The sequence below is a fragment of the Cebus imitator genome, unplaced genomic scaffold, assembly GCF_001604975.1.
Source record: "Cebus imitator isolate Cc_AM_T3 unplaced genomic scaffold, Cebus_imitator-1.0 Scaffold55, whole genome shotgun sequence".
In the NCBI taxonomy this organism is placed as follows: Eukaryota; Metazoa; Chordata; class Mammalia; order Primates; family Cebidae; genus Cebus; species Cebus imitator.
The window spans coordinates 1,809,151-1,836,680 of NW_016107370.1; the positions used below are offsets into that span (position 1 = coordinate 1,809,151).

The 27,530-nt window shown below is 37.0% G+C and overlaps 1 protein-coding gene across 4 annotated transcripts in view; it reads left to right on the top strand.

Moving 5' to 3' along the window:
* MALT1 (MALT1 paracaspase) overlaps window positions 1-23,277 on the top strand; it is a 78,896-nt gene extending 55,619 nt beyond the window's left edge. For 3 of the 4 annotated variants that reach the window (XM_017528819.2, XM_017528817.2, XM_017528820.2), the window contains 7 exons: window positions 5,055-5,232; window positions 6,024-6,098; window positions 6,889-7,016; window positions 13,745-13,894; window positions 16,961-17,118; window positions 18,242-18,367; window positions 20,594-22,819. In XM_017528819.2, coding sequence (XP_017384308.1) covers window positions 5,055-5,232; window positions 6,024-6,098; window positions 6,889-7,016; window positions 13,745-13,894; window positions 16,961-17,118; window positions 18,242-18,367; window positions 20,594-21,031 — 1,253 coding nt within the window. In that variant the 3' untranslated portion in view covers window positions 21,032-22,819. Of the gene's footprint in view, window positions 1-5,054; window positions 5,233-6,023; window positions 6,099-6,888; window positions 7,017-13,744; window positions 13,895-16,960; window positions 17,119-18,241; window positions 18,368-20,593 lie in introns of all 4 variants that reach the window. The other variant, XM_017528816.2, reaches the window with a different exon arrangement.
* Window positions 23,278-27,530: the final 4,253 nt, after the last annotated feature.

Below are 27,530 nucleotides of genomic sequence, written 5' to 3' on the forward strand. Positions count from 1 at the left end.
TGTGTGTGTGTGTGTGTGTGTGTGTGTGTGTTTTGGAGGAAAAATAGGAGGTGGTTTAAAACTATAGTGTAGCAGAATATTGAAAAACCAGTACACTGACATTTTACATTGTCTGAGAGTAAAGTTACCTAAAAAGCCAGCAGATTTTAGAGACAGTATTATCTAGCACAGTGGTGAGGCTGGCCTGCATCCGTATTTTGGTTCTGTCACTTACTAGGCATTTCAGTTTAGGTGAGCTTTTAAACCTCTTCATGTCTCACTTTTCCCATCTGTGAAAGAGGAAAGTTAATATTACCTGCCTTGTCATGAGGATTGTGTGGGGCAGTATAACCCGTGAGCTTTCTTGGAATCGTGCCTGGTACATAATCAGTGCTGTGTAAGCCTGCTGGGGTGGCTCATCAACCACTCACTGTGCTAGGTGGAGCGCGTGTTCACTTGAGTGGAAAAGTTTTTTCATTTAAATGATTATTTTCTCTGTAGACAAAAGTAAATACCTGTGACTGTATTCTTGAATCATGCTCCCAAGAAATAAAACTCCCCAAAGATCCAACTTGCTGAATTATATTTCTAACAATGTTATATTTCTACAATAAGTTATTGACATTTGTAAAAAAAAAAAAAAAAAAACTATTTTCTTCTCTATTCTTGATTAATGGGATAGTTAATTAAATAAGCAGTGCTAGCTAGGATGGAGGTTTTTTTAAAAAAAAATGATTTGAGCCAGGCACAGTGGCTCACACCTATAACCCTAACACTCTGGGAAACTAAGGTGGGAGGGTTGCTTGAGCCCAGGAGTTCGAGACCAGCCTAGACAATACAGTGAGACTTCACCTCTACAAAAAAATTTAAAAATTAGCCACACATGGTGGCACATGCCTGTGGTCCCAGCTACTTGGGAGGCTAAGGTGGGAGGATAGCTTGAGCCTGGGAGGTCGAAGCTGCAGTGAACCATGGTCACACTGCTGCACTCCAGTCTGGGTAACAGAGCAAGACCCTGTCTCAAATAAATAATAAAAAAATTTTAATGATTTGGACTAGTTTATTTTACACAGAAGTACTTAATTCCCCTGAATATAATTTGGTTGCAGACTTCAATACAAAATAGTTATACTTTTCATAAGACATTTTAGGAAAGAGAAAAAAATATTTTGGTGTTAAATGCCGTAATTTTATTCAGCAGTGGCAGGGCTGGGCACGTGGCATTAATGTCAGGGAACAACATTCAGCTTTTCCCTGGATGAATGGAAACTAAGCCTTCTCCGCATTTATATCATCACCCAATCAAGTCTTGGTAAAGCCAGATACGTTACCTGACACGAGGGAGGCAGCACCCAGGCTTGCTGGTCAGCTGTTTCGAAGCAATACCAGTTGTTGAAATGACACCATTTCTACTGAAAGACCCCTGAAAAGGGAACTCCAGATCTGACACTGTCTTGATTGGTTTGCATTAATTTAATGCAATTCAGTAAGTATTTACTGAGTTCTTCCTGTTACATCCATAGTCCAGATAAGGAGAATGCATGCTATGTACTAAGGGAAATAATAGTGCATAAAGATCATGATCTGTCCCCCTAAGAAAATTATACTCCCTTACTACAATGAGAAAAAAACACTACATATGGAGTTGAAACATACATCAACTGTGTGATTTTAAGCAAATCATTTAACCTATATAATTTAATTTTCTCTATAAGAGTGGAAAGTATTTAAAGCTGTTATATAGATTAAAATTAGATTGTGTATATGAAAGTCCTTTGAAAACCAAGAAAATGTTATACGGGTTTTCTCTAATCTGAAAATCCAAAACACTTCTGGTCCCAAACATTTCAGGTAAGAGATACTCAGACTGTACAAATGTAAAAGATGTCATTATGATGATTTCTTATCAGAAAAACTAAGTAGACTTAGGACTCTACGATATCAGGAAAAGCCAGTATGTGATTGTCAGAAAGTGCTGCTACAGCATTTTAAGGTAGGGATTGAAGTGTGTTAGAAAGACACAAACCAAGTAGAAAGTTGCCAAGGATTCTGAACTTTGGAAATAACCCCTGAGGACTGGTTATGGTTTGGGTAGATAGAAAATAGATAGAGTGACTTGAGCACTGTTGTGGAGGTTAAAAATAAGTTTATCTTGCTCTTGAAGCAGTAAAGAGCCTGATGGAAAATAGAGTTATATTTTGAATACTTGAGTATAAATTGTACTCTTTTTAAAGTCTGTAATTTAATGATTTCAGTATGTTCACAAAGTTGGATATCAGTCATCACTACCTAACTTCAGAAGATTTCCATCACCCCAAAAAGAAACAGGGGTATCCATTAGCAGTCGCTCTCATTCCTCCTTACTGCAGCCCCTGGCAACCATAAATCTATTTTGTTTCTGTGGATTTGCCTATTCTGGACATTCATATAAATGGAATCACCCAATATGTGGCCTTTTATGTCTGGCTTCTTTCCCTTTGCATAATATTTTCAAAGTTCATTTATATTGTAGCATGTACTAGAACTTCATTATAATATTACATTATATGATTCCACTATATTTTATCCATTTATCATCTCAGATATTTTTGGACATTATGAATAATACTGCTATGAACGTTTGTATACACATTCTTATGTGGACATAGTTTCCAGTTTTCTTCACTGTGTACCTGGGAGTGAAACTACAGGGTCATATGGCAGTTTTATATTTAACTTTTTGAGGAACTACGAGACTCTTTCCAAAGTTCCTACACCATTTTACATTTTGTGCCACCAGAAATGAATGAGGGTTCCAATTTCTCTACATCCTTGCCAACACTTGTTCTTGTCAGTCTTTTTTATTGTAACCATTCTGGTGAGTGTGAAATGGCTTGGATTTGCATCTCACTAGTGGCTAATGATGTTGAACATCTTTTCATATACATATTTGCCATTTGTATATCCTCTTTGGAGAAGCATCAGATCCTTTGACTAGTTTTAAATCGAGTCATTAGTCTTTTTATTGATTAGTGGAAGAGTTCTTTATTCTGGATACAAGCTTTCCTTAGCAGATAAATGATTTGCAAATATTTTCTCCCTGTTGTGTGGGTTGTCTTTTCACTTACCAGATCTTCTTGGTTTGTTAAAATAAATCCATTCCTTTGGTCATTATTTTTAAAACCCTCCCTATCTGTGCACTCCTTTTTAAAATTTCCTGTGTGTGCACTCTTATTTTCATTCATAGCAGTAATGTAGTTTCTTGCTAGGCTAGTCTTTTTTCTGTTAGCTTTCATTCCAGGTCCATTCCATGTTTATTTCTGTTCTCCTGCCCATAATCTACCTTGCTGTCTCTCTCTGCCTTTCTAAATTCTAGCCATTCTCTCCCTTCAGACCATCCCCTGTTGTTTCACTTCATACTGATACTCCTCTCTGTACTTTACTCATTTCATACAAACATTGTTGTCCCACAACATGATTTATGGCATTTAATTATATGACTTTCATTGTTGCTTGATAACATGAGCATGCGTGAATGTCCATGCATGAATCTTTGTCTTTGTTTCCCTCAGTGCCTACATGATAACTTCCAGTGTGCACATGAGCAATGGTATAAATCCACACTTGGTAAATGGGTATATCCATTTTCTCATTTTAGCTGAAATGGTGTATTTCAAAGAACCATTTTTCCTATTTTAATAGAAATTCGAAAAAAGTAGACCTGGATTTTGTCCTCTAGGACCACATGAAGCAAATGGTGTTTAGTTCTCAAAGCGACATTCTCTGCTAGGAGTTGGGGCTGTAATTACAACGGATTAGCTATTTCTGGCTCCCTATCTAAATGCCTTTTACTATTTGCTTTAAAATACCGTGTAAAGAAATCATCATATCCGGCATATTGAGAGAGTAAAATTAATGAGCTCTAGAGATTATAAGCAGAGGGGAGTATATATTCAAAGGTATTTCTGTCCGGTATTTTTATAAAGAAGTTCAGACTGAATTTTATTGTTTGTTACAGCCAAAACAAATTTCTTTTGAAGAACACATTGAGTTGTTTGGGTTAGTTTTTATAGTATCAATTCTCAGGAAATCTGATTCATCTATTGAGTCCTTAAACTGTCCCAAATTTTAGATTAATTCAAAAGACTCTAGATGGAAGATTAATGATATTTATATCTCATAGCAAAAAGAAAAAATAGTAATCTGTGAAATCAGATTTCCCATCTCTGGTTATAAATCTACGTTTATATTTTTATAATGCTTAACTAACGTTGATGGTAATACCTGCAGAGTTTCTTGACTTTATATTGCAGTTGCTATTCATCTGAATTGTGTGGTGTTCCTCCATTTAATGCTTACTAAGCTCCTTCTCTGTGCCAGGAATTCACAAATAAACCTAAGACTGTGTCTGCCCTAACAGAACCCTAGCTTCATGGCGTCAGGACAGAAATCCTAGCTGCATTCTTTTTTATATATCATGAAATAAAATTGTATTTTATATTTTACCGTTGGTTACAAATATATTTTATAAATTAGGATATACTTCAGACAGCATTCTAATATTGTCTTAAAACACAAAGTTTAAGTGCAGACTATTGGTGATAATTTTTTTATTTATGACTTTTTTTTTTTTGAGACAGAGTCTTGCCCTGTCACCCAGGCTGGAGTGCAGCGGCATGATCTTGGCTCACAGCAACCTCCGCCTCCCAGGTTCAAGTAGTTCTCCTGCCTCAGCCACCCTAGTAGCTGGGATTACAGGTGCCCGCCACCACGCCTAGCCAATTTTTGTGTTTTTAGGAGAGATGGGGTTTCACCATGTTGGCCAGGCTGATCTCAAACCCTTGACCTCAGGTTATCTGCCCGCCTGGGCCTCCCAAAGTGCTGGGATTATAGGTGTGAGCCATTGCACCTGGCTTGTTGCCAATAATTTTAAATGCAAATTAAACATTGTCTATTTATAATTGGATATTTCTTACATATGCTCATGTCAACTTGAAGAAAATCAAAATCATGGGTTTTTCAAAAAGTTAAGTAGTCTGTATGTTCAGAGTACATTTAGAATTGACATCCACCTCTCTTATTTTTCCTCTTTTTAGGGTTGTTGTATTATGCAGGACATGGTTATGAAAATTTTGGGAACAGTTTCATGGTCCCTGTTGATGCTCCAAATCCATATAGGTCTGAAAATTGTCTGTGTGTGCAAAATATACTAAAATTGATGCAAGAAAAAGAAACTGGACTTAATGTGTTCTTGTTGGATATGTGTAGGAAAAGGTAAATTTTCTAATCTTTATTAATAATTGTTGGAGTTAAATATCAACGTTGACAAACTAGAGAAACCTGTGAAATGCTGACAGCCATTTGCCTTTATGAATTTTGGTTTGTACATTGAAACTGGAAGAACAAAACTAAAGGAAAATATGTTCATTTACTCCGTGTAGATCTAATTTTTTTAATTCTTCCTATTGCTATAGAACACAAATGAACTAACTGGCATGGGCATTTACTCATACTACAGGGGATTCAACGCTCCAGAATGTCTTCAGATGTCTTTAATAATCACTATAGTTATTCCCTCAGGAATTAACGAAACCGTGCTTGCTTTGGCAGCACATATACTAAAATAGGAATTAATGAAACCAACACCCATGGAGTTAGGACTTCTGGTCTTGCAGACACAGAATGAGTAGCTGAAGCAGATGTTTGGAGGTTTGGATCCCATTTGTCTGCCATTGCCTTACTAAGGAATAGAACCAATGACTGTTCTTCTAGATTTAACTATTTTTTGCTTGCTCAGCATTTACCAATCAAAATTCAGTGCCAGAGTTCAAATGCAACTCGTTTTAAAGCTAACAAGAAAAAATATGACTGTCTGCTGTCTTAATAGTTTAGGAGTCCTGGGTTATTTTTGGTAGATACATGGCTACCTAGATGAAAAATTTTAGATCTATAATTTTAAATTATGTATTCTAAAATATTGTTGTATTTTCTCACTATTTATACTTTTAAGAACGCCCTTTAACTTTTCATATTTCTGTCTGTTCTTCTCTGCCTCCCTTAAACAGAAATGACTACGATGATACTATTCCAATCTTGGATGCACTAAAAGTCACTGCCAATATTGTGTTTGGATATGCCACGTAAGAAACTTTTATATTTATGTTAAAGATTCCTTCATTCTTTGATGTCTTTTTGTTTGTTGTTGCTTTTTAGGAGCAGGGATCTTACCCTGTCACCCAGGCTGGAGTGCAGAGGCGCAGTCATAGCTCGCTGCTCCTGGGCTCAAATGATCCTCCTGTCTCAGACTTCTGAGTTGCAGGGACTACAGGCATGTGCCACTGTGCCTGGCTCCCAAGGTCTTTTTGATTATAGATTAGAGGCCTAGAAAATACCTATCAACATGTAGGCATAAATTTACCTCCTTGACATTCTTTGTAGAAAATTTTAAATCGTTGACTTTGCATTCCATATCTTGGTATATCTTACTATTTAGCCAAAAGCATATAGTTCCTGCTTAAAGCTTAATTATTCAATTACCGATGTCATGTGAGAGACAGAAGAGAAAATGAGGCTCATCAGTGTATACAGAAGTTCCATGTGGCAAGTGTTTTCTAATGTTTTCTTTTTTAAAAATGATTTTTGATATTGACAAGTTATAATTGTATATGTTTATGGGATACAAAGATATGCTGTGATGTACATATTCAATGTGGAATGATTGAATCAAGTTAATTAACATATCACCTCAAATACTTACCATTTTTTCCTCCTGAGAAACATTCCCCCCACTGTTCCCACGCCCCAGCCTCTGGTAACCACAATTCTGCTGGCTGCTTCTCCGAGTTCATTTTTATTAGCATCCACATATAATCAAGAACATACAGTATCTGCCTTTCTGTGCCTGGTTTAATGTCTTTTTCTGTTTTTAAGGTGTCAAGGAGCAGAAGCTTTTGAAATCCAGCATTCTGGATTGGCAAATGGAATCTTTATGAAATTTTTAAAAGATAGATTATTAGAAGAGAAGAAAATTACCGTGTTACTGGATGAAGTTGCAGAAGGTAAAATAAAAAGAGAAAACTACTCAGAAAAAGGAGGAGATATACCTATTCAGGGTTCCCTCTCTGGTGATTGTTTTATTCTTACTGTTGTTGTGTGGATTTAGAATTAGTATCTACTTTATACAACAATTTTTATATTAATATAACTTTCCACAACACTCTTACTATTTGATGTCGTCTTTCCTTCTGTGTTGACATAGCTCTCCACCATCTGTGCAGCATTATGTAGACTACAAGGCTAAGCCCAAGCACAGTCACGAAATGAAGTTGAACCCTTAGAGCTCTACTTTGTTTCTATGCCCAGTACCTTGGTGCTAGCAAATCTTATTTTGGGTAGGGGGTGTGGAGGGGTGGTGAAGAGTTGTCCAGTGATCAGTCTCTCCCAGGATGAGGGAGAGAACTTTGCAGAAATGTTTACACACTGCTGGGAAAAGCTGAGTTCATTTTTATCCTTTATGAACTTAGTAGTTTTAAAATCATGATTTAAGGATGTGATCCTAGGGGGGTCTAATGCCACATCTTCTATCTGTTCTTTCCCTGCTTGCTGGTATAATGCTATGAACATGTCAGATGCTGAATAAGTACCTATTATATCGACAGATTGCACTGTGTTTTTTGAAAAAAAAAAAAAACATTTTATAAGCCATAGCAAAAAGAAGGTAACTTGGCCAGGCATGGTCCTCAAGCTGTAATTTCAGCACTTTGGGAAGCCATGGCAGGAAGATCACTTAAGGCCAGGAGTTCAAGACGAGCCATCTGGGCAACATAGCGAGACTCTGTCTCCAAAATAAAATAAAAAACATTAAGAAGGTAATTCTTTTACAAGCTAGCACCACTAGAAAATGGAGTTTTCATGGATGTTCCCAGTGATGGCAGTTTGGGTATAAGTTGTTTGACCACTGTCAGCCATATTTATTTTCATGTTTTTATCTGTGTAGCTATTTTAGTTATATCACTTAACTTAGCCGCCTTTGCATTTAACATAACCAACATAATATTGGACTTCCTGCCACCCTCCTGCTTCAACCAGAGAAGTTCTACTTTTGTTTATATGTTGGGCTGGTTAAGTTCACATTTGAAGAAAAAGTTCTGCTGCTTAAAAAGAAAACTTTTGGATTATGTCAGTTATATTCAAACTGAGATCCAGTAAGGTGCTCCAGAAACTCTAAAGTATTTTATTTCAATTTCATTTTTAAGTATAATTTTAACTGTAAGCACCATGCTTACCCATATATGATATTTACTAAATTGTCATAGCAATGAATGGCATCTTAATATATGCTGTGAGGATATTTGAACTTCTTATAGTCTTAGGAAAATTTTGCTTTTTGCTGATCTTTTTCAGTTCCACCATGTCTGCTTAACTGCAGTTGCCCAGGCAAGACGACACTGCAGTGTACACAGAGCACACTCAGTTAGTGCTGTCCACACTGTGCCCTTCGTGGGGAATGGCCAACTCATCGTACAAAATAAGTAAAGGCCTAATAATATCATGATTTACTTACTTCTTTTGTGCAATGATATATCATGATAAATAATATGGTTAAATCCAGGCCTTATTTTAAGTTTTGTGTGCTTTATGTCTGACCCCTGTCTTAGTAGCAAAGAGCAAAAAGTAGTTGTACAAAATTTTTCACAAGTCATTCAACTTTGAAACAAAACTTCGCTGCTTCTCCCTTTGGATCTTCTGGATTAGTTAAAAATTATTCTGTGGCTGGGCATGTGGCTCACACCTGTAATCCCAGCACTTTTGGAGGTCGAGGTAGGAGGATTATTTGAGCCCAGGAGTTCAAGACCAGTCTGGGCAACACAGCAAGACCCCATCTCAATTAAATTCGGGCCAGGTGCAGTGGCTCATGCCTGTAATTCCAGCAGTTGGGGAGGCTGAGGCAGGAGAATCACGAGCACAGAAGTTTGAGACCAGCCTAGGCAACATTGTGAGACTCCCATCTCTATAAAAATTTTAAAAATTAGCCAGGCTTAGGTGGGAGGATTGCTTGAGCCTGGGAGTTTGAGACAGTAGTAAGTATGATCATGCCACTGCTCTCCAGCATGTGCGACAGAGCAAACCCTTGTCTCAAAAAAAAAAGGGAAAAATGTATTCAGAGTTTATAAGCCAAGCAGTCGAAGGGGAAAATAAACATGTTATTGATTTCTCTTTAGTTTTTTTGAGACAGTCTCACTCTGTCACTCGGGCTAGAGTGCAGTGGCACAACCTTGGCTTACTGCAGCCTCCGCCTCCCAGGTTCAAATGATTCTTTGGCCTCAACCTCCCAAGTCCAGTAACTGGGACTATAAGCATGCACCACCATGCCTAGCTAATTTTTTGTATTTTTGGTAGAGACAGGGTTTCACCATGTTGGCCAGGCTTGTCTTGAACTCCTGGCCTCAACTGATCCACCCAACTCAGCTTCCCAAAATGCTGGGATTAGAGATGTGACCCACCATTGGCCAGCCCTTTTACCAATTTCAACTGTGTGCTAGGAAAACAAAATATGAGATAAATTGGTTGTTATAAAGCTGCAGCCATCAGTCTGTAACCCCCGATTTTTATTTTGTGTTATACAGGACAGCATTATTAGAAGTATTGAATATACTTTTGAAGGTTTTTATTGTGTGTGGATATTCAGTATGAATATAGGACCTTGATAGTAATCTACATTTAATTATAGAAACCCTCTTCCCTTCTCCCACTCCATGATAACCACCATTCTAATCTTACATTCCTTTTTCTTCTTACATAGTTTTTTTGAGTTTATATATACACCCCAAAAAAGTTTGCTTTTAACTTTATAAAACAGTATTATGCTGTATGTAGTCTTTTGGGACTAGAATTTTTCTAGTTATTATTTTGCTAAGATTGATCCATATTGTTGCATGACTGTAGTTTTTTCATTTTATCTACTATGTAATATTCTATTATGCAAACATACTACAGTTTTTTTCAACTACTCACCTGTTGGTGAGCATTTGAGCTAGTTGCGGGTTTTTGCTGTTGTGAACAGTGCTATTGTAACAGTCTTGTATATGTCTCCTGGAATATGTATGCAAGAATTTCTTTGCAGTGTAATTCTAGGACTTGGAATTGCTGGGTCATAGGGTGTGACAGTATTCAATTTTAAGAGGGAATGCCAGACAGTTTTGTAAAGTGGTTGCCGAGTTCACATTTACCCCACTCCCCTCAGCCAGCAAAAGATAACGTGAATCTGTACTCTGTCCATCACTTGATAGTCAGACTTTTATATTTTTGCCAGTCACATGTTAAATAGGTTCTCATGTGGTCTTGATTTGGTTTTCCCTAACCACTAGTGTTACTGAACATTGTTCGTATTTTTAATAGCTATATGTATATCTTATGTGAAACATCTGTTCATGTCATTTGTTCATTTTTCTACTGTGTGGGATTCTTTTTTTTTTTTTTTTTTTTTTTTTTTTTTTTTTTTTTTTTTTTTTTTTTTTTTTTTTTTTGGCCTATTGATTTAGAGGAATGTTATCTGGGTTCTTAATATGATACTAGCTAGGACTTCTAAGACACTATGGAAATAGAAGTGGTAGTTGTGGGCATCCTTGTCTTGTTTCTGACTTTAAAGGGAATACTGCTAATATTTTCACATTTGGAATAATATTGTAAGTTTTTTATTAATACTGTTTATTGAGTTTGGGAAGTTGTCTTCACCTAATTTTTTTGAAAATTTTTATTATGAATAAATGTTGAACAAGATTAAATGGTTTTTCTGCAGCTATGAAGAAGATGATAGGATGTTTCTTTTTCAGTTTCTTAATGTGGTGAGTTAAATTAATGGATAGTCTAACATTAATCCAACTTGAGATAAATCATTTTCATTGGGATATATTTTTAATACACTACTAGATTTAATTTGCTATCATTTTGTTTAGAATTTTCATATGGGAAATGGGCCTGTAATTTTACTTTCTTATAGTATTTGGTTTAATTTTATGAGAAAATAAAATTAGTATTTAGTGGTATCAGTGTTAGCAGTATCAGTGGCATATGGAGTATCATTGTTATGCTGGCCTTGTAGAATGAGATGGAGGTTGTGATGGTTGATTTTATGTCAACTTTCGCCAGGCCTCAGTGCCAAGGTATTTAGTTTATTTAGTTATTTAAATTATTTAGTTATTTAGATATTTCATTTATTTAGTTATTTAGATTATTCAAGATGTGATGGATCCACCGTTATTCTGGACGAGATTAAAGTTTAAATTGATGGACTTTGAGTAAAGCAGATTGCCCTCCATAGTGTGGATGGGCATCATCCAGTTAGCTGAAGGCCTTACTGGAGCAAAGACTGACCTCCCACAAGCAAGGAGATTGCCAGTAGCCTGCCTTTAGGGCTCAGACTACAACTCTTCTCTGCTCCCCACCCTGCCTGCCTGCCCTGCAGATTTCAGACTTGCACCGCCACAATTTCATGAACCAATACCTTAAGTGAATCTCCTCTTCTCACTCTCCCTCTATGTGTACACACACACACACACACACACACACACACACACACACACACGCGCGCGCACGTAGACACACACTGCTTCTCTGGAGAACTCTCATACAGAAGTACACCCTGTTGTTTACTGGGAAATTTTGTGTAAATTATGATCTGTTTCCTAACGTTTATGGGAGAACTTGCCCATAAACCAATTTAGGATTTTTGTTTTATTTTGTTTTGTTTTTGGTAGAAGATTTTTAACTACTGCTTTAATATCTTGAATATTTCTTTTACCATGTAGGCTTTTCATTTCTTTTTTGAGTCAATTTTGATAAGTTATATTTTCCTAGGAATTTGGGCAGTTTTCAGATTTGTTGTCATTTAGTTGCCCCTATTTCTAACAGTATTCTTCAATGTCCACTTTCTCTGTAGTTATGCACCCCTTTTCATCAGCGTTACTTGTACCTGCTTTCCTTTTTCCTTTATTGCCAGCTTTGGCCCATTGTGCTATTTTGTATTGAAGAGCCAATCTTCGGCTCTGTTGATTTCTTCTACTTTTTTATTGTTTTCTATATCATTAACTTCTGTTTATTTATGTCTTGCCTTGTATTTAATTTATTCTTTTTCTAACATCATAAATAGTTCGTTCACTTTTAGCCTGTTTTTTCCAATTTAAGTTTCTAGGCCTCTCTTCAAACATCACTTTCATCACATCCTACAAGTTTAGATTTTTTAATTTCTACTTTTTCTTTGACCTTTAAGTTATATAATACTGTCTTTAATTTTCGAATATGGCAGGAATTTTTATTTAGCTTTTTGGTTTTTATTTCTACCTTAATTGCTTTGTGATCGAATAAAGTCTGTCTAGTTGCCATGCTTTGAAATTTATGAGTTTTCATTATGGCCAAGTAAAAGATGAAATTTTGTCAATTTTGCATGTGTACTTGAGAAAAATTGATATTTTTTATAGTAACTGGTTGTAGAGTTCTATGTATGCCCATTACGTTTGGCGTATTAATTTTTGTTTTGTTCAGTTCTGTATTTCTGCTGATTCTCTTTTTGATCAATAATTGAGAGAGATGTTGAAATCTCTCAATTTACTGAATTTTTCTTGTAATTATGGCAATTTTTACTTCATACATATGACTATCTTATTGTGCTTTAAATGCTTATATTTTCTTACTGCATTGAACATTTTATTATTATGTAGTGATGCCTCCATTCCAAATAATGCTTTTTGTCTTTTTGTATCATAATGGAGCCATACCAGCTTCCTTTTTGCTGACCTAATATGTTATTTTTTACACTTTTGCTTTCAAACATTTCATGTCGTCATTCTGCTTTACTGTAGCTTTTGGAGGCATCATATAGCAAGTTGTTTAAAATCCAATCTGAGTCTTTTAATGAGTAAATTAAGTTCATTTGCATTTGTTATTTTTTTGTATTTGTTTTTACCATCTAATTTTTTGATTTGGCTCATTTTCCTTTTTATGTCTTTTCTTCTCCAACAAATACTAATTTTAATGTACTTTTACAATACTTGGTGTCTCCTTTTAACCCCTAACAGGTTGATTTAACTTAGACTTTGTTCTGGATCACTGTATATTTTTGTCTCTCTTTTTTTAAAAGAACCTTACTATTGTTAATTTATAACATAGTAGACAGAAGTAAGATAAACTATAACAAAGAATGATAGTTCTAAATTTAAACTGATGTGTATCCATATACATTAGTCTGTATCTAAAACATGTTGAAGGAAAATGGCACATTACAAAGACATATATGTAGCATTTTTGTTGAATTCAAAAATGTAAAACATTGGCATATACTATTTATGAATACCTACACAAGTAAAAATTAAAACATGCCTGCTATGTCTAGCACATAGTAGGTGCTCAGGAAATATTTGTTGAGTGAATAAATGATACTGAGAATGTAACCTGATAACGTAAGATAGTTCTTAGCCTAAATATTTAAAACATAAGAATTGGTGGTCTTAAAAATAGTATTGGCCAAACATGGTGTTTCCAACACTTTGGGAGGCAGAGGCAGGTGGATCATGAGGTCAGGAGTTTAAGACTAAAAATACAAAAAACTAGGCAGGCATGGTGGCAGGCACCTGTAATCCCAGCTATTTGGGAGGCTGAGGCAGAGAATTGCCTGAACCCAGGAGGCAGAGGTTGCAGTGAGCTGAGATCATACCACTGCACTCCAGATTGGGTTGGGTGACAGAGCGAGATTCCATCTCAAAAAAATAATATTTCTTTTCATATCTTTTAGATATGGGTAAGTGTCACCTTACCAAAGGCAAACAGGCTCTAGAGATTCGAAGTAGTTTATCTGAGAAGAGAGCACTTACTGATCCAATACAGGGAACAGAATATTCTGCAGAATCTCTGGTGCGGAATCTACAGTGGGCCAAGGCTCATGGTATGGTAAAGTCTGTTTTTTGTTTCATCTATAATATACTTATGTTAAATCATATAGTTTTTTTTCTTCTGAATAACTAACTTTCCTCCCAGTTTTACAGTGAAAATATTTTGGCCTACTAGGCAAATCTCAAACCAAACAGATGTTTCAATTATGGATATTACACTGGTTTATTTGATGTTGGAAATATCAAATTCTTTAGGCCATTATTTTCATTATTGGTAAAATTAAAATGACCATTTAAAAATTTTTCTATTTTAAAAATAGGTTAATTTTCCATTTATCTAATACACAATCCCTTAGATTCTCCTGTATTGTGACCTGTTAAAGTGTGCAGCTGTCAAAAATCATGGATTTGGGTTCTGACCCAGTCTCTACCACTCTATGAATGTGTTATCTATAACATGTGAATAAGAAATAGTATCTGCTTCAGACCGGGTGTGGTGACTCACACCTGTAATCCTAGCACTTTGGGAGGCTGAGGCAGGTGGATCACCTGAGGTCAGGAGTTCAAGACCAGCCTGGGCAACATGGCAAAACCTTGTCTCTACTAAAAACACAAAAAGTTAGCAGGGCTTGGTGGTTTGTTCCTATAATCCCAGCTACTAGGCACTGATGCAAGAGAATCACTTGAACCTTGGAGGTAGAGGTTGCAGTGCAGTGAGCAGAGACTGTGCCACTGCACTCCAGCCTGGGTAACAGAACATGACTCCATCTCAAAAAGAAAATAAATAGTACCTGCCTCAGAGGTTATTGGGATTGAATGAGTGCACAGGTAGAAATGAGCATGGCACTCAGCAAGTCCTCTGTACTTGTGATTATTAATATAACTCAGCATCCTTTCTTGGACACTTGATCAGTAGGTTGATCAACAGAGAAAATGAGGTGAAAATCAATCTGTAGCTTAATTACCTCTGGGTAACTGTATATGGTTTACTGAAAAAATATGTTTAAATTACTGATTGAAATATTTTGGATTTTCTGAGTCCAAGTATCTATTCTGTGAGTCTCTTATAATTGTATTTATTGAAGTTCCATAAAATATCTTTATTTTTACAATAATTTTTGTTCTTGGCCAGGCTTGGTGGCTCACACCTGTAATCCCAGCACTTTGGGAGGCCGAGATGGGTGCATCACCTGAGGTCAGGGGTTCGAGACCAGCCTGGCCAACATGGTGAAACTCCCTGTCTACTAAAAACAGAAAAATTAGCTGAGCACCTGTAATTGCAGTCACTCTGGTTACTGAGCCAGGAGAATCGCTTGAACACAGGAGTTAGAGGTTACAGTAAGCCAAGCTCGCACCATTGCACTCCAGCCTGGGCAGCAAGAGCAAAACTGTCTTAAAAAAAAAAAAAAAAAAAGAAAGAAATTGTTCTCCAGTATATATTTTTGGTAAATTAACATATTAAAGCACATTAAAATGTAAAATGCTATAAATATCTCACCATTCCAGATAACTGGAGAATTAATTGAAATTGTCTTTTCTCTATAAAAGATCTAAACAACAAACAATAACAAAATTATAGCGGTAAAGATCAACAGTAAACAAAACCTCATAAAACGAAAAGGTCAGAGAAAGTATTTGTAACAGGTCAGGCATGGTGTAATCCCAGCACTTTGTGGGGCTGAGGTGGGAGGATCACGAGGTCAGAAGTTCAAGACCATCCTGGCCAACATAGTAAAGCACTATCTCTACTAAAAATACAAAAAAATTAGCTGGATGTGGTGACATGCACCTGTAGTTGCAGCTACCAAGGCAGCTGAGGCAGGAGAATCACTTGAACCCAAGAGACAGAGGTTGCAGTGAGCTGAGATCACAGCACCACACTCCAGCTTGGTGACAGAGCGAGACTCCATCTAAAAAAAAAAAAAAAAAAAAAAAAAAAAAAAAAAAAAAAAAAAAAAAAAAAAATAAAAAAAAAAAAAAAAACAAAAAAAAAAAAAAAAAAAAAAAAAAAGTATTTGTAACAAATTTAATTAAGTAGGTAGTTTTTAAATATTTTTTAATAATAAAGAGCTCATACAAAAAGATAAGAGGAAAAAACATTAAGACTCTCCTCAGTAAACAAGCAAATGATGCAGATTCAATAATCCACACTCCTAGAAGTATATTGAGAAAAATCTTAAAAATGGCTAATTTAAGTAATTATGGAATAATTAAAATGATATCTTTCTACTTTTTAATCCCATCAAGTTAGACAAATATTTTAAAAGTTATTAATACTGTTTTGGATGTGTTATGGTAAAACTTTATATTCCCTGTAAATTGAAAATAATTTGTCCTCATATGTAAAGGAACAATCACATAGCTATATCTAACAATCTTAAAGCATTACATATATACAAACAAATATTAACTATGATAGAAAAACAATAAAACCTGGAAGTATTATAATTCAAGAGTTAACAGAATCGTTAAACTACAATGTGGCCTTTCAGTGACATTGTGCTTTATTAAAAATTCTGGTCATGGGCCAGGTGTGGTGGCTCACACCTATAATCCCAGCACTTTGGGAGGCCAGTGCAGGCAGATCACAAGGTCAGGAGTTCGAGACCATCCTGGCCAACATGGTGAAACCCCATCTCTACTAAAAATACAAAAATTAGCTGGGCCTGGTGCCATGTGCCTGTAATCCCAGCTATTAGGGAGGCTGAGGCAGGAGAATCGCTTAAGCCAGGGAGTCAGAGGTTGCCATGAACCAAGATCACACCACTGCACTTCAGCCTGGCAACAGAGCGAGACTCCATCTCAAAAAAATATAGTCTGGTCATACAAACTGAGGCAACAGTGAAAATATGTCTATAATTGTATGCATATTTTTGATTGCCACAATAAAAATTATATATACAGATGGGTAAGAACTATGAGCAAATGGTAAATGAAAGATTTTGTTTGGCCAGCAGAGTATTGAGCTTTATTTTTTTTAAATGTGTGTTTAAAAATGTGTGTTTAAACAATATGATTCATGTTTTTAAGCAAAAGAAAGGCTAACCATATTCTCCTTCATAAATATGTGCCTCTTATCAGGAAATCTACCAAAGTTGTTCTTATTTGTTCTTTTTTAGAACTTCCAGAAAGTATGTGTCTTAAGTTTGACTGTGGTGTTCAGATTCAATTAGGATTTGCAGCTGAGTTTTCCAATGTCATGATAATCTATACAAGTATAGTTTACAGACCACCGGAGATAATAATGTGTGATGCCTACGTTACTGATTTCCCACTTGTGAGTCTCTCCTTTTTTCTCTTATTTAAAATACAGTGACAAATTCACTTATTAAACATATAGGAAATATGCATATTGATATATAAGTGTGTATATTTGTTCATAGTTTAGTAACCCTGGTCATAATATTTACTAATGGCCAAAAAGCTTATCAGATTTAGAAATGTCTAAAGTTTACTTAAGAAAGATGCCTTTAATTTCTCATATCTTAAACAGGATAACAAATGTGAAGGAATAAAATGTGCTATAAATATGTCAAGAATAACTTCCTTTTAAACAGTTATAACTTATATTGGAAACAATAGTTTTTAAGTCTTGTCAAGTTATGATCGCTGGAATAATAGAAATCTAGTTCTATTCTTTTCAAACATTTAGGTATGATATTTATTTTACATTAGTCTAAAGAAGCCAGTAAATAGTACCCCTGTTTCCTACATGAGTGTGACAAACTGAGATGCAAGCAAGGAGTGAGACCTGCAGAAACCCAGAATATCACTTTTATTACTGATAGAGGCTTTGTGGAGGGTATTGCTTCATGTGAGAGTACATGGTCTAGCACCAAACCCCAGAATTCAGTGGCCACCCTACACCTCTAGCCTCAGCAGCACAGAGCCCAGATAGGCTTCCTGGGGTGTTGAGCAAGGGGGAGCCCTGTGGGCTTCTCACTAGAGGTGCAGAACTCTCTTGGCCTTGGGGTTGGCTCTAAAGAAAAAGGAAAAGTCTGCTTATTTATCTTTCTTAAATATTCTAATTATATATATTTCCCTGCACCTTCCCAAAAGTGATGATTAAGAGGAGAGAATCCAAGCGTCAAACAATAATGGGACACTCTCTGCTTAAGAGGAAACTTGAGTAGCCCAAGAAGCATTTCTAGGAATCATTTGAAACTCTTTCAGAGCTCACTTTTACTTTTTAAATGGCTTAGTACAGAGTTGAGAATTCCTATTATAACCATAGATTGTTGTTTTCATTTAGTCTTGGATAAATAATTTTGGGCTTACCAAAATTCACAAGAGGCCAAAATTCATGAGAGAACAGTATCAGTTAAGACGTCATATGTGCTAGATTATATTGTGGCTTTCATTGATTTTATTATTAACTGTCACTGATTTTTCTTTTACAGGACCTAGATATTGATCCAAAAGATGCAAATAAAGGCACTCCTGAAGAAACTGGCAGCTACTTGGTATCAAAGGATCTTCCCAAGCATTGCCTGTATACCAGACTCAGTTCACTGCAAAAATTAAAGGTTACTACCTTTTCTGTTGATAGCTTCTAATGGAGAACTTTACAAAACTGGAAATTTATTTTGGCATAGACCATAGATATGCTGCCTTATTGAGTATTAAACTAGAGATAACCAATCTACGGAAGGTCCTATCGGTGACCCTTTTTATATTCTGTTTCCGACGGTGGGCAGAGGACTTTATTTGTGCTTACCCTCCATATTGCTGAAAAATTAGGAACATAGAGCATATTCTTTTTCTTTTTTTTTAAGACAGAGTCTTGCTCTGTTGCCCAGGGTGGAGCGCAGTGGCGCGATCTCAGCCCACTGAAACCTCCGCCTCCTGGGTTCAAGTGATTCTCCTGCCTCAGCCTCCCAAGTAGCTGGGATTACAGGCGTGCACCACAAGCCCCAGCTAATTTTTGTATTTTTAGTAGAGACGGGGTTTCACCATGTTGGTCAGGCTGCTCTCGAACTCCTGACTTGGTGGTCCGCCTGCCTCAGCCTCCCAAAGTGCTGGGATTACAGGCGTGAGCCACTGCAACCAGCCTAAAGCATATTCTTCTTTTTTTAGAGACAGGGTCTTACTCTGTCACCCAGGCTGGAGTGCAGTGGCACGAAGATAGCACACTGTGACTTCAGACTCCTGCTCTCAGACAATCCTGCCACCTTAGGTTTTCAAGCAGCTGAGTCTGCAGGCATGAGCCACCACACTAATTTTTTTAAATTTTTTGTAAAGAAGGGCTCTCACTATGTTGCCCAAGCCAAACTTGAACTCCTGGCCTCAGGAATCCTCCCTTCTTGGACTCCCAAAGCACTCAGGTTACAGATGTGAGCCACTATGCCCGGCTCCATATTCTACTTTTAAATATGTTGAGATTTTCAAGTAATCATTTCCTAGTTCTATAACTAAATATATAGCAAATTAGAATTGGAATTTCAATTTTTTTTATTTCTAGTTGACTTACAAATGAGAAGCTAGTTCTGCATGTTGAATGTTGTAATGAAAGCTTTTCTTTGCAAAAATTGAGATTTTAATTTGTTCACAACTGTATCAGCCAAAACTCAGGAAATGGAATGGGCACGATTAAGAATTACACACATAAACCTGTTGTAATCCTGTTTAGAGCTCATCTACTTAAAATCCTTTCTTCTCTTAAAAAGTTAGCCCGTTATCTGATTCAGTTATATTTTCCACCTATGATTACAGATTATAATACTTTAAAAACAGCTTAAGCTTTTTATTAATAAAACTGGCATAAGACCAGTTGTTTTGGGGCCAGGCACGGTGGCTCATGCCTTTAATCCCAGCACTTTGGGAGGCCGAGGCAGGTGGATCACCAGGTCAAGAGATTGAGACCATCCTGGCCTACATGGTGAAATCCCGTCTCTACTAAAAATACAAAAAATTAGCCTGCCATGTTGGCAGAAGCCCGTAGTCCCAGCTACTCGGGAGGCTGAGGCAGGAGAATCACTTGAACCCGGGAGGCAGAGGTTGCAGTGAGCTGAGATTGTACCACTGCACTCCAGCCTGGTGACTGAGCAAGACTCTGTCTCAAAAAATAAAAACAGTTGTTTTTAGATGGTGTCTCACTCTGTCACTAGGCTTGAGTGCAGCGGTGGCGTCTTGGCTCACTGCAACCTCCACCTCCTGGACTCAAGCGACTCTTACGCCTCAGCCTCCCAAGTAGCTGGGACTACAGGTACACACTACCATGCCCAGTTAATTTTTTGTACTTTTAGTAGCGACGGGGTTTCACCACATTGGCCAGCCTGGTCTTGAACTCCTAACTAACTTTAAATGATCCACCTGCCTCGTCCTCCCAAAGTGGTAGAATTATAGATTATAGGCTTGAGCCACCACACCCGGCCCAGTTCATTTTTTTAATTAAAGGATAATTCCCCATCTCTAATAATAGGGAAGGATAAGTTTCCTAAGCCACACTGCTTGGAAAATATGTTTTCACTGTTCATCTGGAATATCAGGTCTCCTTCATTTTGACTACCAACAATAGTAAGAATTAGAAATTCTACTAAATTTGTTGTAAGTATTGCATGAAGGAAAAGGAAGGTGATGAGAGCTGGTGTTTCTCAGTTTAGGGGAGATAAAAAGGATGCCTTGAGGATGTGGAACCTGGGATAGGAGAGCAAGTGGATGTGTGTTGTGGGGGAATGAATAATATTTTTTCAGATTACTATATATTTCCTGTTGATGCCAATAATAAACCAGATTTTTTTTTGCCTTTGCAGGAACATCTAGTCTTCACAGTATGTTTATCGTATCAGTACTCAGGATTGGAAGATACTGTAGAGGACAAGCAGGAGGTGAATGTTGGGAAACCTCTCATTGCTAAATTAGACATGCATCGAGGTTTGGGAAGGAAGACTTGCTTTCAAACTTGTCTTATGTCTAATGGTCCTTACCAGAGTTCTGCCACCACCTCAGGAGGAGCAGGGCATTATCACTCATTGCAAGACCCATTCCATGGTGTTTACCATTCACATCCTGGTAATCCAAGTAATGTTACGCCAGCAGATAGCTGTCACTGCAGCCGGACTCCAGATGCATTTATTTCAAGTTTTGCTCACCATTCTGCATGTCATTTTAGTAGAAGTAATGTGCCAGTAGAGACAACTGATGAAATACCATTTAGTTTCTCTGACAGGCTCAGAATTTCTGAAAAATGACCTCATTTTTGAAGGTTTACATAATTATAGATGCCTCATGTGAAATAGTACTGTACTTACATAAAGTGAGACATTGTGAAAAGGCAAATCTGTATATGTAGAGAAAGAATAGTAGAAACTGTTTCATAGCAAACTTCAGGACTTTGAGATGTTGGAATTATTTAATCACAGACTTCCTCTTCTAAGATTTTGTGAATGGGTTGATTAGTTCTGTACAATTGAAGTATGGGGGTATGTTTATATGTATATACAAAATATTTTCATTGTGACCACTGTGAAGTAAGAGCAATGGGAATAGCATTATTGTAGAATAAGTCATTGTATTTTTAATACCAAAAAGAACCTTGCTGATCACCAGGCATAACCTAATTTCTTCAATGGGAGAAGCACATAAAGGCATTTTATCTAAGTTAGAGCAGGCACCAGAATTCTATTCCACTGTTTCCACTACACACTGCCTTCCTGACAGCTTCTGAGATAAGTGTTATTTCTGTAGATAGAGTGAAATATATTTATATATATATATATATATATAAGTACAGAGAGATACATATCTATGTATTAAGGAATGTACAAACTTTAGTTTTGGATTATAGGAGTTTGCTGCAAGTTTTACTTAAGAGGTTTGTATATAAATCTGATGTAGAACAGGCTGAAATTTCTTGTTCATAAGATTATGAAACCACATGAGAAATAACAAAATGTTTGTTAAAGCTAGATCTAGCAGAGGTTAAGAATCAAGATATAATGGTTAATTTTCATAGCAGCCTCGCTGAATTTTCCAGATATTTAGCATCTTCCTTGATAATATGTGTTTTCTTCTTGAAATTTACTGGCCTAATGAGATAATATTCTTATCATTTCTGGTTTTCCCGAAAAGTTGGTTAAAAATACAATTGGCACTAACAAGGAAAAATACTGAATTTGTAATGTTAGAAGTCTCACAAAGAAAATCCCAGGCCTAGATGGCTTCCCTGCTGAATTCTACCAAACATTAAAATTAGTACTAATTTTTTTTTTTACAAAGTCTTTCTAAAGTAGAACACTTCCCAACTTATTCTCTGAGATCAGTATTACCCTGATACCAGACTAGACATCACAAGAAAACTATAAGCCAATATTCCTTATTAATACAAACATAAAAACATTAACAAAATACTAGCAAACTGAATCTAGCAACATATAAAAAGGATTATACATCATGACCAAGTGGAATTTATCCCAGGAATTCAAGGTTGGTTCAACATGTAAAAAAAATAATAATAATAAGCTAATATACAGTCAGTTCTCATTCACAGTAATTATGTTCTACAAAATATTCTCCAACACTGAATTAAATATGGAATGACTGCTTTTAGGAGAATGTGTGTTTGTGTGTGTATACATATGCTTATGTAATGCAAATTATGAGCTTGAATTCTTAAAATGCTTCATTCTAGCAGATTCTGTTTTACAGAAGTCACAGTGAGGTATCAGAAGTGTTAAGTGACATACCTGACACACCCCACTAAAACATGTGCCAGAACTGAAATTCAAACCCTGTCCAGCTGACCCCGGAACCAGAGCTTCTTATGCTACACTGAATTACCCCTGCCATTTCCATCCTCCAGTTATTTCTCTATGAGGCTGAAACAGGAAGGCAGAGCATCATCTTGTTCATCCTCAGCTGGGAACGTGTGAATTGAGTGACTCAATTTTTTCACCTATTTACACATATCCACAAATGACCACAAAAGTGTCACAAATATCAATTTGAGGGTTATAAATAAATTTAAGCAAGTTGGTAAATTGACGAATACATAACCGTGAATAATGAGGATCAACTGTACCAAATTTAATCAAGCACAAACCCCACATAGATTGTCTTAAGAGAGACAGAAACAGCACTGGATAAAATCCAAAACCCTTTCAAGATAAAAACACTCAACAAACTAGGAATAAAAGGAATCTTCCTAGATATGATAAATACAACATCTATGAAAAGCCCACACCTAACATCATACTTCATGGTGATAGACTAAACGCTGCATGTTTTCCCCTTAAGACTGGGAATAAGAACAAGGATGCTCACTCACACTACTTCTATTCAGTATTGTACTTGAGGTTCTAGCCAGAGCAATTAGGCAAGAAAAAGAAAAGCTGTCTATACTGCAAAAGAGGTGAAACTACATGTATTCACAGTTCATAAATACTTGTACATAGAAAATGTTAAGGAACCCATAAAGTAATAAATGAGTTCAACAGGTTGCAGGATACAAGATCAAATATACAAAAATCAGTTTTATAGCTATGCTAACAACAAACATTCTGAAAACGAGAATAAGGACATCCTATATACAGTAGCATCAAGAAGAAGAAAATTACAAAATGTTGTTTAGAGAAATTAAGATCCATAAATGGAAAGACACCCATGTTTATGGATTGAAAGTTAATATTGGTAAGATGGCAGTGCTGCCCAAATTAGTCTACGGATTCAACAGAATTCCTATCAAAATCCTAACTGTATTTTTTGCAGAAATTGACAAACCGATAAAGTTGATATGGAAATGCAGGGGACCCAGAATAGCCAAAAAATCTTGGAAAAGAACAAAGTTGGAAGACTTGACAATTTCAAAATGTGCTACAAAACTACAGTAAGACAATGTAGGCATATGGATAGACATATTTATCAAAGGAGTGGAACTGAACATCCAGAAATAAACTCGTACATTTCTGATCATCTTCTTTTCAACAAGGATGCTAATACCATTCAGTAGAGAAAGAGTTGTCTTTTCAACAAGCAGTGCTGGGACAACTGGTAGCTACATGCATAGCAAAAGGATCCCTACCTTCTACCCAGTTACAAATTCTAATTCAGAATGGATCATAGATCTGAGTATAAGAGCAAAAACAGAAGTAGATCTTTGTGGTGTTGGGCTTAGGAATGGTTTCTTAGATACAACACCAAAAGCACAAGCAACAAAGGAAAACAATAGATAAATGGGACTTCATCAAAGCTAACTTGAGCACCTTAAAGGACACCATTAAGAAGGTGAAGATAACCTCAGAATGGGAGAAAAAATTTTGAAGAATCATGTATCTGATAAGGAGTTTGCCTCTAGAATAGAGAGATCTCATAATAAACATGCAGGTGCCCAGCTGTGGTTACTACAGAGCAGCACTATCCAGTGAACTTCCTGTGATGGGATGCTTGGTATCTACACTATCGGTGTGATAGACTTTAGCCTCGTGGGGGTGTTGAGCAATTGAAATAATAGCTAGTGTGAGGAACTGAATTTAAAATTGCAGTTTCACACTGGGTGTGGTGGCTCAAGTCTGTAATGCAGTTTGGGAGGCCAAGGCAGGTGGATCATTTGAACCCAGGAGTTTGAGACCACCCTGGCCAAGATAGCAAAACCCTGTCTCTACTAAAAATACAAAAAAATTAGATGGGTCTGGTGGCACACACCTGTAATCCCAGCTACTAGGGAGGCTGAGACAGGGGAATTGTTTGAACCTAGGAGATGGAGGTTGCAGTGAGCTGAGATTATCCCGTTGCACTCCAGCCTGGGCAACAGTGAGATGCCATCTCACAAAAAAACATTTTTTTTTGTTTGAATAGTCACATGTAGCTATTGGCTTCCACATTGGACTATGCAGTGACAGTGAATGAGACTAGAGGTCAGATAGAGTAGAGGACATTTTTACCTTCCCCTTTATATTCTTATGTATATTAGAATTTTATTTTATTTTAGACAGTCTTGAGTGCAGTGGCACAATCCTGGCTCACTGCAGCCTCTGCAGAGGCTGAGACAGGAGAATCGCATGATTTTTTTAAAGTCTAAACTTTATAATTTTAAAACTGGCTTTAAAAAAAGAAGAATGGCGGCTGGGCGCGGTGGCTCAAGCCTGTAATCCCAGCACTTTGGGAGGCCGAGGCGGGTGGATCACGAGGTCAAGAGATCGAGACCATCCTGGTCAACATGGTGAAACCCCGTCTCTACTAAAAATACAAAAAATTAGCTGGGCATGGTGGTGCGTGCCTGTAATCCCAGCTACTCAGGAGGCTGAGGCAGGAGAATTGCCTGAACCCAGGAGGCGGAGGTTGCGGTGAGCCGAGATCGCGCCATTGCACTCCAGCCTGGGTAACATGAGTGAAACTCCGTCTCAAAAAAAAAAAAAAAAGAAGAATGGCATAGTTTTGGTCTTTTTTATCAACCATGTTTTTATTTTACTTGAATCTCTCATGCCAATTGCTTTTTAATATTAGGGTTGGATTTACACGAGTGGAATTCAGAAAAGGTAATCTATTAGAAAAAAAAAAGGTAATTATCAATACCAATTAAAATGTAATAAATTAGGATAGCAGAGGTTTGAGCAATTAAAGGGTCACCTAAATCCAAAGCCAATACCTCATGCTGAGAGGGGATATTTTCTGAAGGTAATTTTTGAAAATTAAAGTCACCATTATAAATTATACATTTTCAGGCTGGGAGCAGTGTCTTACTCCTGAAATCCTAGCACTTTAGGAGGCTGAGGAGGGCGAATCACCTGAGGTCAAGAGTTTGAGACCAGCCTGACCAACATGGAGAAACTCCATCTCTACTAAAAATACAAAATTAGCCGGGGGTGGTGGCACATGCCTGTAATCCCAGCTACTTGGGAGGCTGAGGCAGGAGAATCATTTGAACCCGGGAGGCAGAGGTTGCAGTGAGCTGAGGTCACGCCATTGCACTCCAGCCTGGGCAACAAACGTGGAATTCCATCTCAAATAATAAATTAATGATACATTTTCTAATAAATGAAATCTCAACTCATGGGATAATTTGAATATAAGACACTGGATTGTTCCTCATTCAGTGATGATGAAGTCAAAAGACGTTTCAGGAAAGAAAGTCTTTCAAGAAGAATACTGGCACAGAAGAGGTGTATTTAGACACTGCCTTCTTCCCCCATCTCTAATGCCTCTTACTTTTCAAATCTCTGACTTGCACATGAAGCAACAGTGAGGTGGCTTCTAAAGTAATCGCAATTTTTGACTTGTCAAATTCAAGAAATTCAATTATGTAGCCAGAACTTAGATCATTGACATAGCATAAGCTTATGATATTGGCATAAGCTTTTTTTTCCTCCTGTGTTTTTCATTTTATTAGAAGTGAAGTCTCATTTTGTTGCCCATGCTGGTCTCAAATACCCATCTTCAAGTGATCCTCCTGCCTCCCAGGTTCAAGCAATTCTCATGCCTCAGACCGGGCGGGTTTACAGATGCACACCACCACGCCCAGCTAATTTTTTATTTTTAGTAGATACAGGGTTTCACCATGTTGGCCAGGCTGTTCTCAAACTCCTGATCTCAGAGTGAACCTCCTGCCTCTGCCTCCCAAAGTGCTGGGATTACAGGTGTGAGCCACCGCACCCGCCTGCAGTGTATCTCTTCTAAAGTAAGTTGCAGCTGAGTTTTATTCACTCCAGAATCACTTTTCAAAAAGCACACAGATTTAATGATACCGATTGTTTGCGTTATGTATCTACCCCGCAAAACAGCTCTAAAGGTGAGTTACTAAAAGACTAACAGCATTCATCTCTGGCAGGATAATTATTCTTTGCTTGCTTACCTGTATTTTGCAAATTTTACACAGTGAACAACGATTGTATAATTTTAAAATACAGATATGCATGATTGTATAATGTTAATATGCTCAGCTTCAATTCAATAAATTTGTTTTAAGAACACATTTTTAACTTTTCATAAGGAGTCTTCAGTTTAAAAGTACAATGTCATATTACAGAGTACTTATTATTCTGTTACAAAATTAGTAAAGCTGATTCCACCTCAGTCTGAAGTAATTCCCACTTTTCATCATGCTAGGAATTTATTTAGTTGCTAAATAGCATTTAAGGTACTAAAAATGATTGGATATTTCTGCATTAATAAGCACCAAGGTAGCAGGTGGAATCCGTTTCTGAGTGCTAGGTTTAAACATTTTACACGTGGTCTTATTTAGCCCTCAACAGCCTTACAGTTTATATATGAACTGATTCTTAGGCTAACCTGAGATATTAATTTGCCCTCCAGGATAACCCAGCTAGTAAGGGCAGAGCCAGGATGCTTCAGACTTAGACCAGACCCAGGTATTTTGTCCACAGTACTGCAGCTACTTATACCGTAATGGGAAAAGGACACAATCAGAGTCTTAATATTTCATTCTTACATGAAAAACATGATTAAAATATTGAAACATTGGCTGGGCATGGTGGCTCATGCCTGTAATCCCAGCACTTTGGGAGGCTGAGGGGGGCAGATCACGAGGTCAGGAATTCAAGACCAGCCTGACCAACATGGTGAAACCCCATCTCTACTACAAATAGAAAAAAAAATTAGCTGGTGTGTGTCTGTAATCCCAGCTACTCAGGAGGCTGAGGCAGGAAAATCGCTTGAACCCGGGAGGCGGAGGTTGCAGTGAGCTGAGATTGTGCCACTGCACTCCAGCCTGGGCGAAAGAGCGAGACTCTGTCTTAA